The sequence below is a fragment of the Mandrillus leucophaeus genome, unplaced genomic scaffold (genome assembly GCF_000951045.1).
Source record: "Mandrillus leucophaeus isolate KB7577 unplaced genomic scaffold, Mleu.le_1.0 Scaffold57, whole genome shotgun sequence".
Taxonomy (NCBI): domain Eukaryota; kingdom Metazoa; phylum Chordata; class Mammalia; order Primates; family Cercopithecidae; genus Mandrillus; species Mandrillus leucophaeus.
In genome coordinates this window covers 8169748-8182539 of record NW_012106141.1, presented here as the reverse complement: position 1 = coordinate 8182539, position 12792 = coordinate 8169748, and the positions used below count along the sequence as shown (strand labels likewise).

At 53.6% G+C, this 12792-nt stretch overlaps 2 protein-coding genes across 2 annotated transcripts in view; one reads left to right on the top strand and one right to left on the bottom strand.

Annotated features, from left to right (window-relative positions):
* The window catches only part of WNT5A (wingless-type MMTV integration site family, member 5A), a 22011-nt gene extending 15869 nt beyond the window's left edge, over nt 1-6142 (bottom strand). Inside the window, exon 1 of the mRNA XM_011998422.1 lies at nt 5479-6142. Within this exon, the coding sequence (XP_011853812.1) occupies nt 5479-5484 (6 nt within the window). The 5' untranslated portion in view covers nt 5485-6142. The remainder of the gene's footprint in view (nt 1-5478) is intronic.
* LOC105552699 lies at nt 5691-7422 on the top strand. Its single transcript, XM_011998429.1, has 4 exons — nt 5691-5847; nt 6167-6378; nt 6495-7047; nt 7148-7422. The coding sequence occupies exons 1-4, from the start codon at nt 5691-5693 to the stop codon at nt 7420-7422; spliced, it is 1197 nt and encodes a 398-aa protein (XP_011853819.1).
* Nucleotides 7423-12792: the final 5370 nt, after the last annotated feature.

Sequence of the window (12792 nt, the reverse complement as noted above, 5' to 3'; positions counted from 1 at the left end):
GGGCAGGGGGTGGGGGGCGAGGCCCCGGGGACCAGCGCGCGAGAGTGCCCAGCTGGGAAATGCAACTCCGAATTAACATCGTATGTTTCATAATCAGTTTACGAGCCGATTTGGGGAAAGCCACTTCCAGATGGGGAAGAGCAACCCGGATTTCCTTCAGCATGCTCTTCAGCCAGATTGGGGAGGAGAGAAGGAGATGGGGGCCCTAGGGGATAATGGAGAGAGAGGTCTGGTCTCCCAACCAAGGAAACCGGAAAGGAGTGCCACCCTCACCCGCGTCGCCTGTGGCCTCTTCCACGGACTGAGAGAAGGGATGGAACCCTAGAGGAAAGAAGGGACTCTGGGTCTCGCTGCCCGGAGAGAAGATTCCTTCCCTGCCCTCCCCACAGCTTTCTCCCAAATTCTGATTTTTCACTCTCCCTCCCACCCCACACCTGGTAGCTACCAGGGAGGGAGGAGATGGGAGGTCCAGAGGGACTCCAGTTTCCCTTGGTCCTGATCTGGGGTTGTGGGTCACTTTGCCATCGCGGCACTGCGAGCCTGGCGTTGGAACTCTGCCACCCTGCCTCCAGTCTAGCCTCTCCAGCCCAACTCAGACTTGGTTCGGTCAGTCCCGAAAGGCGGGGGTGCGGGGCAAGGCCAGAGCCCTTGCGGATGAGTCCAGACGGGGCCAGAGGCGCTGGCTCCCGAGCCGCAGCTGGACGCTTCGATTCCAGGGCAAAGAAGCCCCCAGCGGCGAAGGTTCCCTTCCTGAAGAATTTCAGGGGTAGGAGTTGGCCTTGGAAGCTTCCGCTGCCGTTCCTCCCCACTGGTGACTTCTCCACCTGTAGGCGGCGGCGGAGCAAGTCGGTGGCCGGTGCCGGTGGGAGGAGCGGGTTTTAAAAATCTCCTTTCACATCTCTGATAAGTGTAACCCTGCCGCGCTGCATCGCCCATAGCCCCTTAAGGAGCCCCTTCCACGGAAAAGAAAAGAAAAATGAGCCTCTTTAAGGCGGTGGAAGAGCCTGGCTTGGAACCTGTGCCGTAAAAGGGACAGACGGGACTAGGCAGCCCTGGTAAAGCTATGGGGCTCAGGAGCGTGCCAAGGCTTTTCTCCATGAGCCGCCCCATTGGCCCGGGCGCTTCGGGGCTTCTCAGAGAGGAAATGCTTATGTGGTCCCCAGCGCCTGCTAAGCAGAGCTCCGCACCCAAGGCCCAGTTGTCCCCAAAATGCTGCAAAGCTGGGGTGGGGGGGCGCATCCCGGAGAATGGAAATCTGGGATTTCCCCAGCTAGGAGAGAGAAAGCTCTGGCTATTTCCCCACCCCCGCCCTAAGTGTCAAGTTTCCTCCAGGGGAGGGGGTGGGCTGCAAAGTCTGATTCACGCACAGCCCAGGCTGCAAAGTCAACTCTCCCCAAGGGCAGCCGATGCCGCGCGCGCACACATTCATACAAACTCACACTCGGGCACATTTACACACTCACACGCGTGCACAGACACACACGCTGCGACATGTTTCCAAGTCAGCGGCCCAGACTGCTGCTGGCCGCTTGCACTTTCTGAGCTTCGCGGCGGGCGGGGCGCGTGGGGCGGGGCTCAAGCAGCGGAGAAATTGATAACAGATTCGGCGGATTACAGCGGATCTCTTTGTTATAGCCGAAGCCACACAAACCGAACCCACTCCCAGCCCGACGCCCCCAGGGAGAGTCCACCAGTTCCCAGAGCCCAGGCCAACTGTGAGCGGGCCCATCCGGTCTCCACGACTTGGGTCTCCCTGGCTCCAGGGTAGAGGTAGGCAGAGGGTGTCCCAAAGGGGGATCGGAAAGGAGAGCCTCACGAGTCGCGTCTCCACTTAACCCCGCTGCTTGCCCGGAAACACCTTGGCCCTCTTCCCGCTTCAATCCCGGTGCAACCCAGAAAAGGCCCCACAAGTTTGAGATACTCAAGGAACTCACAGCGAACTCACACATACATCGGCTCTGTAGGGTAAAACATCCCCGCCTGTTTACCAAGAGATCTGATCCGAAAAGACAGTATGAAATGAGACCTCTGGGGAGACTGTCAACCCCAGGGGTAAAACAAAAATTCTGATCAGAAGCTGAGTTTCCCAAAGAAGGGGCTAAATGTTTTCCAACACTTTCGGGGCCCAGGGAAGATGACCGTAAGGACAATGAGAATCTTCCTCGCGTGCCACGGGGAGGAGGACTGGGGGCGTTTGAGGGGCTCAGCGCACCAGAGGAGTGAGGTGGAGGAAGGCGTTCCCGCGCCCTCGTCTTCAATCCAGAGCAGTTCAACGACGTGGCTCCCTTTCTATTTATCCCTGAAAGCCTTCGCGTCGGATTAAAGGTGTTCCTGATCCTTCTTTACCAACCGCGGTGCGGGCCAGGGCTGATGAGGGATGAGGGAGAGGAAACCTCAGTAGCAAAATTGTTCAGAGGACGCTCAAAGGGCGCGGGGAGCAGCCGAATGCACACCTAAAGTCTCGCAACACCCAAGTCCTCCGCATGCAGCCCCTTAAGGGAAAAGATTAAAAGGCCAGGCAAAGATCCTCTCCCTTCGGCCCCGGGGCGCTGCCACACTCAATCTAGGCATCCCCTTCTGCTGGACTCTCTACGTTTAGGGCCCAAGTTTCTGGGAGTGCAAACGATGAGGAACGCCAACTAGGCGGAATAAGCCCGTTTGACACAGGCTCAAGGCATCGACGGGGAGGATAGGAAACTCCAAAAAGAATCTCCACTCTTGGTGGAAAAAGAAAGCTGCTTTGCCCACTCCGATCTCTCCCTAAAGCAAGGAGAGAGATGGAGAAACTAGCAGGAAAGCACTCAGTTGCAGCCAAAAACTTGGGATGTCCTGCCCTGGAGAATGCGGGGAGCGGCGCGAGGAGCTGAAGAATGGGCCGGCCCAGGCGGGTAGGAGGTCCGCTTTAGGGGAGCAGACAAAGGAGCCACTACTGCCCATGCCTCGCCCCATGCCTGAGCGCAAGGGTTGTGTCCACAGCAATATGTGTGTTGGCGCGCGCGCGGAGCGGGGTGGGGGAGGAGGGAATTGCCAGATAGAGAAGGCGGAGGTTACACCTTGAGCCACAATCAGTGTGACAAAAGAGAGCCACCCAGACCTCGGCACTGAAGGCAGATTCCAGGTTCGGGTACAGTGAGTCACCAGGGGAAGAACAATCTGGCCTGGTTCTCCTGTTTCCTGCGCCCTCGTCCATCCCTTAGACTGGGCTTTCCAACCCCAGGATACACACACACACCACTCACACCTTCTCACACAGGATGTCTAACCCTCTCGGCAGAGGATTAACTTTGTCCAGAGGTGGAGCAGAGTCCTTGGACACAGAAAGAAAGTGAAATGATAGTCAAACCCCTACTCTTTAAAGGTCGTTTCGCTCCCAATTTTTAATAGACGATGGAAGTGGGGTGAAAAGGGGGAAAGCAACACTTGTTCTCGACCACAGAGAGTTGGGAGGCAGCTGAGGCCAGACCCGAGGCCTCCTAGGGCGACACTCTCCTTCCCAGGCCCAGAAGAAGAGGTACCAACCCTGTGTCCAGTTGGCCGAGTCCCATTTGCGGGGCCGGACCTGTGGCCCCTTCCGTATTGCAGCGACTGGCGGCGCAGCAAAACTGGTCCTCTGGGGGCCTCCGAGGGCCCCTGCTGGGAGAGTGGGGTCTGGTGATCGCGAGGGATGAAGGGAGCAGGGGTGGGAAGTAGAGGGGAGCAGCTGCCCGCCCGCCCCAAGGAACCGAGGCTCGGAGGAGTCCTACCTCAAGGTGGCCAACAGGGGGCAGCCGGCACCGCACCGCGGGGAAGAAAAGACCGCGGGGATGGCTCCGAGTTCTGCGCGCATAGTGCTAACCCCTTGAGCACCGGAGCGCACTGGGGAGGGGAGGAGAAGACAGGGGATTCTTGGGCCGGGCCTCCTGGGGAGGGTCTTCCGCTGAGAGGGTCAGGGGGTGGAGGAGACGAAGGCTAGTACGTCCTGGACCCGAGAACAACTGATCCTTTACTCCCCTACACACACACACACACACACACACACACACGCACACACACACGCACACACACACACACACATTTGTTGGCCTGCGGTTTGCTGCGCACTCTCCGCATTGCCCCCTCGAAACTCCACTGGCAGACTGTCTAGAAACTAAATCTGACTGGTTCGGCAGTGAATGTGCAAATGTTGTCTGGGGGGAGGGCAGGGGCTGAGGAGGTGCGACCTCACGGACAGGCCCAAGTTACTTCCTAACAGCGAATTGCCTATTTAAAGAAAGAAGAGAGAAAAGACAGGCGAGAGAGAAGGGGCCTCGATACCAGCCAGGGATTAGAAAGTAAAACAGGGCTGTGGGGTCTCCAGAATTTTTTTTTTTTTTTTTTACTTTTTTGGGGGAAGAGGGGTTGTTTTCTTCTAGGAAACATCTTAATTTCAATTCTAACCTTATTTTCTAAGAAACTGAAAATGGGAAAGACCAGAAAAATGGAAATAGGAATCGAAGCTTGGAGGGCAGATAAGAAAAATTGTTTAGAAAATAACAACTTATGTTGCAGGAAGAAACGTTAACTTTTCGTAAAAGTGAACTCTCAGTGACCCTCTGAGTGTGTGACTCGGCTTTAACATACAACTGACAATTAAAACAAACAAGAGTTCACAAACTGGCCCCCGCCTGCTCTCCCAAAGCGGAGGCCCAAGTGTTTTCTAAAGGACAAGGCGGACTCCGCTCAGGGGGCCGGGGAGCGCTCTCCCGGAGTACGGGATTACAGCCACACCACCACAACTCCCCGCCCCCACCACTGCTGCAAAGTGCCTGAGCTCACCCAGTGGCGGCTAATAATGCTAATAACGCGACCCCTCTCCCCGCGCCGGGGTGCGCGCTGGCCCCCCGCCAGGCACTCTTAAAGGCAAAGGGGCCTGAAGCGCTCGAGTTACCCGGCCAAGGCAAGCCTACAATCTGGCCTCCGTCGGTGCGGGGGTGTGTGGGGAAGGTGTACGCCGCTCTGGGGTAGTTGGCCCCTGGTTCCTCTGCGGGTTCTCTCACCCAAGGAGTCCCTTTCCCCATCCCGAGCCCCGGCCACACACCCTCCCGGTGCCCGCGCAGTGGGCGCTTGGTAAATATTTGTTGAATTGAATCATTATCCTGTTACTGAAATATACATAGTAAATTACACTCGATGTTCTCAGAGCAAAAGGAAAGTGGTCAGTGAACCGCACTCAGTTTTTCTACTGTCACTCTTCCCCAGTTTTTCTCCAAAGACGAAAAGGTTTGCAGAACGGGTGGTGCGACGAGAAGTGATCTCCTGGGGCACTGAGGCAGTGCACCCGGCGTGGGGGACGAAGGGGTAGGGGTTCCGGCCAGCGACGCTGGAGTTCCAGCTTCTCCAGGCGGTTGGGGAAATGGAGGGATAGGAAGAGGCGAAGAGAACTCAGTTAACTTCCAACAGCGGGTGGGGGGAAGTAAAGAGAAAAAAGTGGCGAGAGTCGGCGGCGCACTGAACACCTACCTTCATGGCGAGGGGGAGGGGGCGCGGGGAGGAAGTCGCCACCCCAGCGAGTGCAGCCGAGGAATCCGAGCGGAGCGACCGGGTTAAGCCTGGGGGGACGGTCAGGAGCAGGGCTGCGGAGTCCTCCGGGGCGCGTCGGGCGGGCGCAGTGAACCCGAGCTAAGCGGGCACTGGCGCCCGGGCCTGGACTCCCGAGTTGGGGCAGAGCTGGGATGCGCCCAGGAACGGAGGGCGCGCGGACGCGCGCGAGCCGGCAGCAAGGGCAGGGCCTGGTCGGGGCGCAACTAGGGAGCCGCGGGTCTGGCGAGGGCGCGCAGGCAACTGTTCCACGGAGAGGCGCTCCGTTTCCAACGTCCATCAGCGACGGCGGTAATTAGGGCTTTCCAACCCCAAATGTGGGCGTGATTGTGCAAAAGACCTTACAACAAATAATAATAAAAAGAAATTCTTCACAAGAGGGTGAAAAAAATGTCCCACTACTCAACTTTGGCCCGGGGCGGGGGAAGGGGGGGGCGATCTGTGCGCCCAGGTGCCCCCAGTTCATTCACACCACGGATTCTGCAAACTCTTGGCGGCTCACGCCTCCTGATCTCCAGTTCCTCCTCTCCGGGTCTGTAGCCGAAACGTCTGCTTCCAGACGCTGATCCTGCAGCCGCGAGTTAGTGTGGACGTCTCTGTACATACACAGACACACACCCCAACACACACACCCCCGCTGCAGCTTTGGGGCCACAGAACAATCAGGCGCGCATGGCTTTTTCTCCGGGAGATGCCGCTGAAAACGCACAAGTCGCCATCAGAGCTGCAAGAGTCAGCGCCAAATTGTGTCCTTTCACTTTAGGGTTCGGCAAAAACGGGGCCAAAATAGGTGAAAGTTGCCCCGAAACTTATTGCTGTGCGGTGAGCTGGGGCGGGTGGTGCGATGGGCGACTAACCCAGGGGAGACGCGGGCTCCCCCCACCCGTATCCCGTTCTTTCTCTCTTCGGGTTAATCTCTCTTTTCCCCGTTTTTCCAGGGCGAAGGGCGAAGAGGAGCGAGTGCACCGCGGGCGCGAGGCTGGGGAGGAGCGAGAGCTCGGAGCTCCGCGGCGGCGACTCAGCTCCGGCGGTCCATGGCCGGCGAGGCTGCCCACCTCCTCGTTTGGCGCCCGGGTCCGAGGGGCGGGAGAGCGGGCCGGCGGGAGGCGGGCGGTCCCGGGCACAACGGCGGCGGCGGAAGGGCTCCCTGGGCAGCTGCCGCACGGACCCCGGCTCTAGGCGGCGAAGGCGGCTCCGTGGAGCTCGCAGCAGATTTCCACGCGATCCTGTGCCCCGCAGACAGACTGACCGACCTCGGGGACGCGTCCCCCCCTCCCACCCCCCGGCCCTTCTGGCCAACTGCCTTACTCTCTCCCTCCCTCTCTCCAGACTCCTCTTTCCCCTGGTGTTCTCAGAAGGAAGAAAAAAAAAAGGAAAGAAAGAAAGAAAGAAAAAAAGTTCTTCAAAGTTTCAGAACTAGGGGCGGCTGGAAAGAGAGAAGGAAGGGGGGGACGAAAGAAAAAAACTCAACTTCTCCTATGCGCATGCGTGGTGAGGCCGGCCTATGACAAACTCTGCAGGATTTTAAAGCCGTACTACGGGCTGGGGTGCCGGGAGGCGGGGTACACCCCCCTTGTCTCCCCGTCTCTAGGTTCCCCATCCCCCGCGGCATCTGCTGAGAGAGAGAGGTCCACTCTGCAGCCGCTGCCTACCTGCCGCCTGGTTGTCTGCGCTCCTTCCAGAGCCACCGACCGGCGGGAGGCTGAACCCCAACTTCCCCGGCTGGACCCCTTGGCTCGCTCGCGTATCCCAGACCGCTCCCACTGGGGCTCCACGGAGACTGCTACCTTGACATGGAACCTCACGGGGGACCTCCTTATTCTTACCTCTGGGAGAGGATACTTAAGCCCTGGGGCTGACGGATAGGGTTAGGCGCCCACCTCCTGCAAAGTCCCCAGAGTAGTAGGGACTTGGGTACTGGGATGCATGATTGCTCATATGGCTCTGGCCCAGAGCATCCAGGCGCGATGCGTGGCCCTGCCACGGAGATCTTGGCCGGTGCCCTCAGGTGAGGAGATTGTGAAGTTTGGCAAAACCGGATTCCGGGCACCGGAATTTCTAGACGCTTCCAGATGCCCGTGGTTTTGGGGACTCCGGAGGGGCAGGGTTGGTGGATTGTGTCCGCTACCTCCAGCACGACGGGGGCCCCACCCCACAAACAGTGCCTCACACTGGAGCGTAATAGTTATTTTCCGCCGTCCGCATCCTCCAGTTGTCAAAGGTGAAGACACACACACACAATTCTATTTTCTCCGCTCACTGGCATGCACTTGACCTTAAGGCGAAAAATCCGTGGCCTAGGTGTTTTGGGGTGGTGGCTGTTTTGTTTTGTTCTTCCAGTCCCTCCACCCCCACACCCCAGGGCTCGCCGGCCCAGGCTCCAGCGATGCCGTTCCACCCTCCATAGCCCCTTCCCATTCCTTAATTGTCCTAGCCGACTGAACCCTTCCCCAGCCCTGGCCTCCTTCCTGGCGCGCAAAGATGGCAGTATGAACATCTCACCAAGTGCCAGAGACAGATGCTCCTGCTTAGCACCCTCCCCCGCCACCCACTTGCTTTCTTTCCCCCAAGGCGTGTGCGGCCTTAAGGAGGGGGAATCCAAGGTTCTCAAAACTCCCCTTGGGACACCTCCCTTTACCTCCTGAGTCTCCATTCCTCTAACCTCCTCTATAAGCCTTGACCACTTCCCGACCCGTGGGCATTTTACAGTCTTCGAATCTAACCTGAGATCTGCCCACAGGAGGAAGGTGTCTGAAAAAGAGGGTCTCCGCCCGGCAAATCGCCCCTGGGCTGCGTCCCTCCGCCCTTCCCCCTCTCCCCTGCTGTTCTGCCCAGTAGCCGCAGACTGAGATTCCCTGGCTGCGGGAGAGCACGTGCCTCCTGGGCAGACACCCCAGCCCCTCCCCGCGGGCATGGATCTCCGGGACCCACCTTACGTGCAGCAGCTCTGAGAAGAGGCAGGATATGAGCTGACTATGAAAGGGGCTGCCAAATGGCGCTCGTGAAGAACGGAGAAACTAGCGTCCCAGTGTCCCAGAGTCCAAGACAGTTCGTGTAGAGGATCCTATTCCATGAAGAACAGGGCCGTTAACCTGGGAATTTCCTCCACACACACAGCCAATGTAGAAACATTGGCTACCCAACCACAAACCCTTTTTTTTTTTTTAAATGGCTATTTTCTGAGTTATCTGGATAATCACCTGCTTCTCTCCAATTGCCTTTGCTTGTATAGACACAGCCCAAACAGTGCTATTTCCTGTTCTGCAGTCTTTCCTCTAGTGGAAGTCGGTATTGGTTAGTGGTTAAGAGTGCCGGCTGTGGAATCTAGAGTTCCAGTCCCTGCCCTGCCACTTCCCAGCTGTCACACCTTGTCTAGCCTCTCAGCCAGCACTTCAGAACCCTCTTACACACAACAACAGCAGCAAACAGAAATTTCATGATCTACCTTGTAGAAATGCATTGAGAATGAAATGAGATGAGCTTGAAAATCAGGGGAGTGGTGAGAATGAAACATGATGTCTAGGAATGCTCCTAGCATGGGTCAGGCACTTACCTGGCACTCAATGCCTGCTCTTCTAGAAAAAAAGCAGCTCTGAAAACAGAGGTTTCCAAACTCCTGTGGTGGCAAAACCGGACCTCACATGACAAGACATAGTCTTGATTTATTCCACTTGCTAGGAATACTCTTCACTGAATAAATATGAATGCATTTGATTACTGGGTATTTCCCCAGACCTCACTGGGCTGCTTGCAAATTAATATCAACGTGCAATTTTATTTTCCCAAAGTTTCCAACAAAACCGTCTAGTCCCAAGGACTTCAGATAACGAGTTGTGAGTTTTATCTGCTAATATTAATAATGAGTGTGCTGAGATTATACCCCAGAAGCAACAAGCTTCATGTCAGCAGGACCTCATCTGCGTTTTCCATGGCTGGAACCCCAGTCCTCAGAACAGTGCCTGACACTTAGTAGGTGCTTCGTAGTAACAACCAAATGAATGGGCGAATGGATGAAAGAATTATTTCAGAGGAAGGTGTTAAGGAGAACCAACTTGAAATCCCTTTTGACCCTTCAATAGTGGGTAGGGGTGGGGACTACCTTAGAAAGCCAGGCTCAGTTGTAAGCACCAGTCCCTTTATGGTATTGATTGGTTTGGCTGGGAAATGAGCAGACAGTTGGAAGGAGAGATATCAATGCCTTTCCATCTGTGAAGGTTCGTGTTCGACAGACCTCCAGTTTGTGGAACTTCATGTTTCCCCTTGCAAACCGTGTGTGCATTTGGGTGTGTGCCTCAGATTGAGTCATCCGAAGACATACTGGCAAGGCATCACCACGCTCTACTCATTAAAAATGCTTTTGAATCTGTGGAACAAATAAATCAATATTTTTGGCTGCTCTCCCAAGCGGATTATTCACAAAGCGGAGTGCAAGATAAGGAATTTATGAACGACTGCATCCCTGTGCCGCCTTTCCCAGCAGGAGAAAGCAGGACCTGGGTTGTCATTCTGGGAAAATCTACCCCCCTTTTATGCCCAGCAAATAATATTTTATGGCCCTGGGTTTATGGTGGTGTTTTAATGATCTGCTGTAGAAAGCGGTTTTCTCTCCAGTCACTAGAATTTGTCAAGAAAGGCTGGAGGCCATAAAAGAGGGATGGGCCCCAGGGGCAAACAGGCTCCATCTTCTGAAATAAACTAATAAAGAGCCCCAAGATGTTTACTCCTTCGCCTCAGAGTCAAGACCAGCAGGGCTGTGTGAGCAGGGCCACAGATGGAGCCCTAAAGAAGACAAAGAGGCCGGAAAGGGGTCAGGGGCTTCCTCACCACCACATGGCCACAGTCAAAGTAATACTATCACTTTGTGCTGCCACTGGCCTGTGGGGGGAAAAGGCTCGCTTGAAATTATAGGACATTTTTGGATTCTGGGTTGACTCCAGGGGGCTCTTTGAGACTCTCAAGTTCTCCTTACACTGAGTCTGATTACTCACTATGCCCTCCTAACTTACTTATGTGTTATATGCCAATTATCCCAGTACCGTTTGTTGAATAGGGTGTCCTTCCCTCATGTAACACTTATGTGTTATGTGTTATATGTTATGTTGACTATGACCATTTCATAGTCAGTGGTGCCTTGGGGGGCACTAAATGGATGCTTTAATTTTGTTTCATGTTAGGGAACATGAGGGTCAGATGGATGTGAGTCTGAATCCCAGCTCTGCCTCTTGCTGACTGAGTGACCCTGTAGTGGTCACTTACCCTTTTGAGCCTCAATTTTCTCACCTCTACAGTGGACATAGGAAACAAACATATTAGGATTGTTCTCATAATTGAGATAATGTATAAAAGACCTTGGTCCAGCTCTGCCCATGGAGATAGCTTGATGAATGGCAGCTACTGTGATGATTTCTGCTCTGTAAATGTCTCTCCCTGGGTCCCCAGGTGAAATCTGGAGAAAAACTAGGAGCCTGAGGAGAGTAGGGGTAAGGGCTGGGAAGAGGAGAGAAATGTGGCAATTATAGGATCACCGGCTATGCCTATATGATGGAATTCAACAAAGATGAGGCAGGTATGTGCTGAGATAATAATCAGTAATAAACAATCACAATGATTGCTGGCAACACTTACTGAGCTCTATGTGCCAGATGCCAGCCCTGTCTAAACTCTTTACATTCATTGCCTTGTTTCATCCTCACTACTTTGTGAGATAGATCCTATTATTATCTGCGTTGTGGAGAAAAGGGAAAGTTCAAAGAGGTCCTGATTTTGATAAAGCCAAGCTGTTCTAGGAGTTGCAAATCCTGACAGCTTCTGATTTCACTCCACTGAACACCAGACGTGCACATAACCAGATTCAGCCACACCAGGAATGCCTGATTCAAGCCCAGCTCAATGGAGCTGTCAAAGATTTGTTCTTATTTCATTAACTGGCTGGCTTTGACGTCTCTGCCCTTGCCCCACCGCCCTCAAGAAAGACAGCATCCATACTCAGCAATTCACCTTGAATTCTTACCTTGTATTGGGCAGTGCCCTGAGAATTCCCTTCTCTCTGGAAAGAGCTTGTTATCCCTGAAGGAGTGAATGAGGGCATGAGGGCTGTCTCTCCCTGATGCTGCTCAGGTCACGTCACATCTCTGCTGAAAGCCCTTCAGAGGCTCCCCAGAGTTTATCAGATAAAATCAAAACAAGTTAACCTGGACTTCAGGACAGCGTCATCCACATGCATCCTTTGTGCTTGTTCTTCCCTCTGCCTGCAACGCTGTCCCTTCTGACCAGTCACCCTCACTCCCTTTAAGTCACCTCCTCGTCGTACACATCAATCTCAAAGAAGCTGCTGTCCTTCCCCCATGATTCTCTACTCCCTTACCTTGTCTGATTGTCTTCTTTCATCTTGATCTAAAATTATCTTATTTATAAGTGTATTTATTTACTTGTCTGTCTTGTTTTCTCTCAATAGAATGTAAGCTCCAGGAGGGCAAGGACCTGGTTGGCCTTGTTCATAGTTGTGACACAACCCCCTACTGACTCACACAAAGAATGTGTTCTAAATAAGTGAATAAGCGAATGATCTTACCTGTGGCCACGCCACTGCTAAGCAAAGTTTGAACCATGGTAATCTGACTTTAAATACAAGGGACTTAATCACCACACTTTACCTATAAATAAAGACAAAACTATTTTTTAGAAGATGTCTCTCTGGTTTCCTATATGTGCCCCCACTTTTTCACTTGGCCTCACCTGTATAAGGCTTGGCTTAGTGGAAAGAGTCTAATAAGATAAATAGTTTTCATCTGAAGAAAGACGGGATTCCATTTACTCTCCCCTTTTGTCATAGTGTTTCTTCTGAAAAGTTGTTTGCTCCTAACTGGCATGTTTTATGAATGGTAGCTGGTATGTTCAGTCCTGTGTTTTCCATTTCATATTCTATGTGGCCCACTGATCATCTACATGCTGGGTTTAGAAGAATATAGATTAACCGGTTCTGGGGAATACAAATCCCTTAACTTACATGGAAGAAGCAGACTTTTTTTTATCAGAGAGATAGGAGAAAATGCTGGGATTGTATTTTGGTTTTTTTTTTTGTTTTTTTTTTTTTTTTTCAATAGTCAACATTATATGTTTAAATCTGTTGCATTGGAGTTGCGAAACCTGATTTGACTGTTCTCAATAATTACTTTTGGTCTCAAACAACTCAAACATGGCCATACTCCTGGGTATGTATTAATAATAGCAGGTTTT

Bases quoted from the DNA above. Each gene is read 5' to 3' on its own strand.
- LOC105552699 (XM_011998429.1), top strand. From the start codon at position 5,691: ATGCGCCCAGGAACGGAGGGCGCGCGGACGCGCGCGAGCCGGCAGCAA. The intron at 5,848-6,166 runs GTAATTAGGGCT...GTACATACACAG, and splicing joins AACGTCCATCAGCGACGGCG to ACACACACCCCAACACACAC. The intron at 6,379-6,494 runs GTGAGCTGGGGC...CCGTTTTTCCAG, and splicing joins CCGAAACTTATTGCTGTGCG to GGCGAAGGGCGAAGAGGAGC.